Source organism: Diachasma alloeum, unplaced genomic scaffold (genome assembly GCF_001412515.2).
Source record: "Diachasma alloeum isolate Michigan unplaced genomic scaffold, Dall2.0 Dall_scaffold_00885, whole genome shotgun sequence".
Taxonomy (NCBI): Eukaryota; Metazoa; Arthropoda; class Insecta; order Hymenoptera; family Braconidae; genus Diachasma; species Diachasma alloeum.
In genome coordinates, this window is record NW_021681006.1 from 17,134 (window position 1) to 25,304 (window position 8,171).

Here is an 8,171-nt window from a genome sequence, read left to right on the forward strand (position 1 = left end):
CTTCGCTCGCTCCCCGCCGCCCGATGCGACCTTGTGTGAGTGACCGTAAGTGGCCCCCCCTCCTAAGGGGTGAGCAAGAGAAAAACATGATTGGTTTAATTTTATTTACCCCCCACCTCTCCTAAGGGGTGATCAAGAGAGAAACACGATTGCTTTAATTTTATTTACCCCCCCCCTCTTTACAGGGGGACATACGACCTTGTGTGTGTGACCGTAAGAATTCGTCCTCCCCCTCTCCTAAGTGGAGAAGAAGAGAGAAACACGATTGGTTTAATTTTATTTACGCCGCAACCCCTTTAAAGGGGGAGGGGATCGGGCTCCATCCAACTCCTGTCCAGTGGGGTAAGAGTCTTGGGACTCATATAGCCTATATGACCCTTGTGCTCCATATGACCCTTATAACCCTTAGGACCCATATGAATTCACTTATGTTCCACATGACCCTTGTGACCCTTAAAGCCTATATGACCCTTCTGACCCTTATGACGCCCGGAACCTTCATACCCCCTTCTTGAGGCTTCAGCCTCATGTCACGGCAGGTTGATCCGCTGATCACGTATCACTGAGTTGCAGTCCAAGTTGGATATTTTGGAGACCTATTGGGGTCAGTTCAAGGAGGAACACGTGAAGCTGCTCTCTAGCAAGGACTGCGCGGCGATTCTTGAGCACGACTACGTCAAGACGCAGGTTTACGACAAGTGCTTGGAATGTTACTCCGCCACAAGGACTACATTCATCGGACTGATCAAGTCCCTGGACGACTCGGTGGATTTCTCGGAATCATTTCTTCGTAAACCTGCTGCATCGGCGTCAACTATGCAGGTAGCTCAGAGGTAACTGCCAAAAATCTCTCTACCCCACGTTTTCAGGGGATTTTTCACAGTAAACCCCTTATAAGGATCTCTTCCTCTCGATGGTCGTTGGCAATAATAACATCTCCATGGTCGAGAAGTTTCATTATCTTCTGACTTCCCTTGTCGGCGACCCGAAGAAGCTGATTTCCACCCAGCCAGTGTCCCAAGACTCCTTCCTTCCAGCCTGGGAAATAAAGGTTTCCTCATATCTACCCAGCTGGAGAAGTTGTTCACCGCGCCGAAGATCATCAGCCGAATGGCCAAGGAGTTCAACGCGCTGCTCAACTCCACCACTGAAGCGTTGAATACCTTGAAATCACTGGGGCGGCCTGTGCAGCAGTGGGACGACATCCTGGTGCATGTTGTTTCGAGTCGGCTGGACTGCAAGACGAGGGAGGTGTGGGAAATTAAGATCGGCGCTACCACGACCTTCCTTCGTATGGGGAGTTAAAGGAGTTCATTTTAAGCAGGGCGAGAGCAGTGGAGAGGATTAAGCTGCAGGCTCCCCAAGGGGTTACGTCGAGTTCTCACCAGCAGCCACCAAAGTCCAAACCAGTAAAAGTCCTGAACGTCTCTGCTGATACTCAGAAGCCATCAGAGCAACGTCCTTGTCTATCATGGGCAGAAATGAGCGAGAACGTCTGCTCTATGTGCTCTGATGGTCATCATGTTGACAAGTGTCCGAGGTTCAAGCAGTTGAGTCCAGAGAAGAGGAAGGAGTTTGTGGAGAGGAAATATCTCTGCTTCAACTGCTTGGGCAAGCACTCGCTTCGGAACTGCAAGACTACCAAGAGCTGCACTGTGTATCATAAACGTCACCAGTCAATGATACACATCAGTCGTCCTCAGAACGATTCTCAACGTTCTTCTCAGCCAGACCAGTCGCAGTCTCGAGTTCATGGTTCTCAGTCTGGTAACAATACTGTGCAGTCCACTGTTCAGGGGCCTGATTCAGTGCAGCAGTGACCTTCTCAACCAACGACTTCATCGACAGCGGCTCCGGTAACTTCAGAAGGTTCTCTACGGCGGTCACTGTTAAGTGATTCTCCATCTGTAGCATTATCAGTTCATGAATCGTCATCTCAACTCAGACCAGGTGTTCTTCTCGCAACAGAGCTAGCTTCTCTCGTTTCAGAGAATGGATGTTGCTGTGAAGTTCGGATGTTGTTGGATCCTGGATCTGAGTTATCATTTGTTACAGATAGTCTTGCGGTAAAGCTAAGTTTGTTGAAGTTTCCAGCTTTGCTACCTGTTGTTGGTATTAGTGGATCAAGGTCATACTCAAAGGGGTATTTTCAGTTCTGTCTGAAGTCACTCCACTCAGACAAACAGCTTCAGATCACGGCCTACATTCTTGACCATCTCACATCAGCATTGCCATCGTTCTCAGTCTCTGATACTCAAACTTGGAGCCATCTCAAGGGACTGAGGTTAGCTGACCCGGAGTACATGAAGCCAACAACTATCGACCATCTCATTGGCGCGGACTTCTTCGGGTCAATAGTGGAGCCACAGATCATCAGGGGCCTTCAGACTCCCCTATAGCCATGTTCACGATCTTCGGTTGGGTGGTCCTCGAACCTACTTCGGCAGTGACTTCAATGGTGTCTAGCTCTAATCACGTCTCAGTCAGTAACGAGGAACTTCACGACCTTCTCACCTCGTTCTGGCTGCAGGAGGAAGTCCCGAAGGTCGAACATAATGATCTCACTAAGAAAGAGGCAGATTGTGAAGAGTTTTTTCAGCGCACCCATTTTCGAGACGACTCAGGGCGTTATGTGGTTCGGCTGCCTCTTATACGTTCTCCGACAGAGCTTGGCTACTCTTGCGGTCGAGCTAACGCATGTCTCTCCAGCCTGTTTCGGGGAATGGAGAAGGATCAACGGACTCTTCAGCTATACACTGAATTTCTCAAGGAGTACGAAGAGTTGGGGCACATGGTGCGTGTTCCCGTCTCATCTAATTCGAGAAATACCGGGGGTTTGAGAATCGCCTGTCACTCTGAGGGGATGACCTTGGCACATGGAGCTTCGGCTTCAGGAGGGTTGAGGGACTCTGAGAAGGGGCAGTTGAATCATGACTCCAAGCAGTGTTCTGCTCTAAGACACCAACTTTGTCAACTCCTACGTACTACTTTCCTCATCATGGTGTTCTCCGGGAAAGTAGTGAAACAACAAAGCTGAGAGTAGTGTTCAATGGCTCCAGTAAGACCAGCTCAGGAGTGTCACTAACTGTCATTCAACACACTGGAGCTAAAATGCAGAAAGATATCTCGAACGTACTGCTCTTATCCAGGCAGAGCAAGTACATTTTCATGATGGACATTACGAAGATGTTCCGTCAAATCAATGTGCATCGTGAGGACTAGCCTCTTCAACAGATTCTGTGGCGGAATTCTCAAGGCCAGTTCACTTACCAGCTCACCACCGTGACCTACGGGACTAAATCGGCCCCATTCTTAGCCTGTAGAGTTCTCAACCAACTGGCCGCGGACGAAGGACATCGTTTTCCTCTAGCAATCTCTCCGTTGACCAGCGGAAGATACGTGGATGACATCGGTGGTGGTGCTGAGGAGGAGAGTGATCTCCTAGAAGTCTCCAAGCAAGTGCTAGATCTCTGCTTAGCTGGTGGTTTTCCTCTAGCAAAGTGGCACAGTAATAGCCCATCTCTACTCCTATCTCTGAATCCAGAAGGTGTCTCTCAGGATCATAAGCCACTAGAGGATTCCATCACGAAGATTCTTGGTCTGAAGTGGGATCCGAATACAGACCAACTCAAGTTCTCGATCCACCTCCCAGTTAATTCAAAGGTGACGAAGAGGAATATTCTCTCTGCGATAGCTCAACTGTTCGACTCTCTTGGGTTACTGTCTCCTTTGGTGCTCAAAGCGAAAGCCATTTTGTAGCGTCTCTAGTTGGAGAAGCTGGACTGGGACGATGAGCTATCACAACAACTCGCGAACAAGTGGACTCAGTTTCGTGGGGAGCCATCTCAGATCGAAAAGATCTCTATTCCTCTTTGGCTCGGAATAAAGAAGGATTCTCAGGTGAAAATCCACGGGTTCTCAGATGCATCTCAGTCAGCAATGGCTGCAGTGGTGTATCTGAGAGTAGTGAGTTCGGTCGGGGTCAGCGTCTCGTTGGCAATAGCTAAAACCAAGGTAGCCCCGCTGAAGCGGCTCACTATTCCACGTCTCGAGCTCAACGCTGCAGTCATTCTGGCAAAACTCACAAGGTACGTGCGTGATCAGCCCAACCTTGATGCCGCTCCTGTGTTCCTGTGGACAGACTCGGCGGTTACCCTGGCGTGGATCAGTGCTCATCCTTCTAGGTGGAAGGATTATGTCCATAACAGGGTAGCCAGCATATAGGAAATGGTAGAGGGAGTGAGGTGGAGATACATCAGCGGTAAGGAGAATCCTGCTGATTGTGCGTCTCGGGGGATCACTGTGGCTCAACTCAGTGCTCATAAATTGTGGTGGACGGCTCCAAAGTGGCTGCAGGTAGACTCCTCTCAGTGGCCAAAAGAGAATGCCAAACTGGTTCCGGCAGCGAATCTGGAAGAGAAGCCCGGATCCATGTTTACCATCTCAATGGGGTCAACTCTCTGGGAGCTCATCACCAAGCACTCCTTTCTCTACAAACTGTTGCGAATAATAGCAATTTGCCTGCGTGTTGTTGCTCGAATGAGGAGGATGCCCAGTGAATCTCCGGTGGATCCGCTCAGTCCTGATGGTATCAAGGCAGCTCGGCTGTATTGGGTCAAAGCCACACAGACTTCTTATCTACAGTCAGAGTGCAGCATCATCTCTCGTGGTCAGCAACTTGGACGATCGCATCCGCTGACCAAACTGACTGCATTCATCGACCGTCAGGGTATTCTCCGAGTGGGAACGAGATTGAAGTTCTCTAACCTGCACCCAGAGAGTAAGCATCAGGCGATTACCCCTAAAGAGTCCAAGTTGGCAGAACTTTTCATTAGGGACGCCCATCAGCGAACGTTGCATGGTGGAACTCAACTCACGTTGACGCATCTCAGAAGGTCTTACTGGATTATTGGAGGAAGAGCGCCGGTAAGGTCCTGCATCCTCAAGTGTGTGGAGTGCGTGCGTCAACGTGGGGTACGTGCTCAGCAACTGATGGGACAGCTTCCAACTTCGCGTCTTTCTCCAGCACGTGCGTTCTCTAACACTGGTGTTGATTATGCTGGACCAGTGTTGATCAAGACGTGGAAGGGGCGTGGTCATAAAACCCAGAAGGGTTGGTTAGTGATCTTCGTTTGCATGGCCACGTCGGCACTCCATCTGGAAGCTGTCACCGACTAATCTGCTGATGGGTTCATCGCTGCCTACCGGAGATTCGTAAGTCGTCGAGGTCACTGCAGAAACCTCTTCAGTGACTGCGGAACGAATTTCGTTGGTGCAGACAAGGAGCTGAAGAGATTATTCTCCGCTGGATCAAAGGAGTTCCAGCATCTCTCAGCAGTTTGCCTTGAAGACGGTACTCGGTGGTCTTTCAATCCACCTGGGGCCCCTCATTGTGGAGGAAAGTGGGAAGCAGCGCTAAAATCAGTGAAGTATCATCTCACTCGAACGGTTCGGGATACTACGCTCACGTTCAAGGAGCTCTCTACGCTGCTCACTCCGGGACATTTTTTGAGTGGAGAGGCTCCAATTGCTCTACCGGAACCTTCACTTGACCATCTCAACGTTGGATGGCTCTCCAGAGAGCAACTGATCCAGCAGAGGCTGCGGTATTTCTGGAAGCACTGGTCTACAGGATACTTGCAGCAGCTTCAGTCCGTCTCTAAGTGGAATCATCCGTCTAACGACATTCGCATCGGCTCTGTGGTTCTACTCTCCGATGAAAGGTTGCCGCCAACGAAATGGCCTCTGGCTCGTGTCGCAGCTCTACACCCTGGGAAGGATGGTCTCTCCGGAGTTGTGACAGTCAGAACGGCGTCGACGACACTGACTCGGCCGATCTCCAAGCTGGTTCCGTTACCAATCTCTACCATCTGAAAGTCGCTGGTCTTTGTCGTCAAGAGTAATCTCTCTGGTAAGTGTTTCAGGTCCTAGCATGATCTTCTCGAGAACCTGGTCACCAACAGAGTTGCTGACGGGGGGAGAATGTTGAGGCTTCAGCCTCATGTCACGACAGGTTGATCCGCTGATCACGTGTGGCAGCACCTCCTAGATGCGCGCCTGATTTATCGACCGTGTCCAATTAATTTGCATATCGCTCACCTGTCGCGACACCTGTATATTCTCAAGTCTCAAACCCTATCATAACAAGTACACATGGCGTCAATTTTCTCTACGATTAAATCCAGTTATTTTGTGAACATCTGCACTGCATCGAGTCTCTGCCATGATTAATTTTGACCATTAACCTCTCGCGGTTATTTTCACTCATATACTTTGATTGACTTGTTGTATTTTGAGGAAACATATACAATTTTTGCGACTCTATCCACGCGTACAGTGTTGGTTATTTCAGTGACTCAATCCCACCTATCCTTTCCCGAATCCCGGCTCTCTATCGGTTTATTCTTAGTTAGTTCTCGCCGAAACACTCCTGAAAATTTTTCAGCGTTACACGAATACTACTTTACGATCCTTGTAGTCTATATGACCCTTATGATCCTTAGGTTCCGTAAGAACCTTATGACCGTTATGACCCTTGTGACACTTGGGACCTTGTGACCCTTAGGACTCTTGTGATCCATATAACCCGTATATTTCACATGACTCTTATGACCCTTCTGACCCTTATGACCCCCGGGACCCTTATGATCCCGGGGACCGTCATGACCCCTGAAAATTCTTCAGCGTTAGACGAAAGTTACTTTTTCATTATATAGAGAGATATAGAGAGATACAGTTGAACTTTCAAGGGAAGGATTTCAAAAATACATTTGGTCATTAGTTAATCTCTAACACAAGGTGAATAGGTGTTCAGTTCAAAGAGGTTATGAATGGTTTGTGATAACTGAGTAGCTTGATTCGAGAGAGCTTTGATGAATAATGTTTTACAATGAAATGTAGCCCTATCCTAGAGAAATATGAGGTTCGATTCTTTCAAGTTTATTTCTCAGGAAGTTTGTATTGGGAAGATAAATGAAAAACCCGTAGTCGATAATGGATCTAATAAAGCTTTTGTAGAGAATGATAAGTATAGGTGGATCAGATCTCCACCACGTTCGTCGGAGAAATTTGATAACTTTCAGAGCTCTCAGAGTTTTTCCTGAATTTTACTGATTTGATAATTAAAGTTGAATTAGCGATGAAAGTAAATTCCTGAGAATTTACCCACTGGACTGGGACAGATCTCAACATTATCGATAGTGATTATGACTTCCGCGCGACAGATACATGGCGCTAAAACTAGGCCTAATTTATTCAGATTACTTGACAGTTGAACAATGGAATTCTTGAAGTTATGTACTTCTGTATCAGTTCCATTGTAGGAACAATATAGGGCAATATCGTTAGCACAGAGTGAACTTTTGATTTGATTACTTGTATTTTTTATGATGTCTTGTATAAATGGTGTATCATAACGGTGATAATACACCACCATGGGGAACTCCTTTGCGGACAGTCAATACACCATCGTCGAGTATATCTGAGTATATCTTTCGTGTATTAGGAATTTTATGAACCGGAGAGCGTTTCCTGGATACTCTATCTACGCCAATTTGTTAATCAATATTTCGGGATTTACATTGTCAAAGAAAGCTTGTACGTCAAGAAAAGTTGCTGTCGTTTCTTCGTTCTCCTTGAATTTGAATTCAAGATTGAGATACAAATTGCACAGATTGTCTATGCAAGAGAGATGTAGACGGAAACCTGATTGGTAGTTCGGAGGTACGTTCTTAAATTCACACCACCATTGAAGGCGATTTTTAACAATAGTTTCGAAAGTTTTGGCGACGCAAGAAGTTAGTGCTATTGGTCTAACGTCTTTATGTTGGGTTTGGGGACGAAGGGTATGAAAGAGTGTTCCCATTCATTAGGGAAGGGTCCTGATTCGTACATTTCATTAAACATGTCTAAGAGAACGAGGTGTACACAGGTTGGTAATTTTTTCAGCAACTGATAAATAATTCCGTCAAGGCCGGAAGAGGAGGTCTTTTTTTATTTTAAAGCAAAATTAAATTCAGAGAAGTCGAGTGGTCGGTCAACGATGGAGTAAGGAATTAGCAGAAGGAGGAGTCCGGGTTAGGAGTGCACCCAGAGAAATCTATTTTATTCAAGGATTTGAAGGTGGCTTGCTTAATTTGGTCAGAGTCCCGGAGGTGGTCTGGCTTTATTTT

The 8,171-nt window shown here is 47.3% G+C and overlaps 1 protein-coding gene across 1 annotated transcript; it reads left to right on the forward strand.

Annotated features, from left to right (window-relative positions):
• The first annotated feature begins 4,227 nt into the window (after window positions 1-4,227).
• On the forward strand, window positions 4,228-5,178 carry LOC107045205. Its single transcript, XM_015267378.1, has one exon. It carries the CDS (start codon window positions 4,228-4,230, stop codon window positions 5,176-5,178), a length of 951 nt encoding a protein of 316 aa, XP_015122864.1.
• The last annotated feature ends 2,993 nt before the right edge of the window (window positions 5,179-8,171 follow it).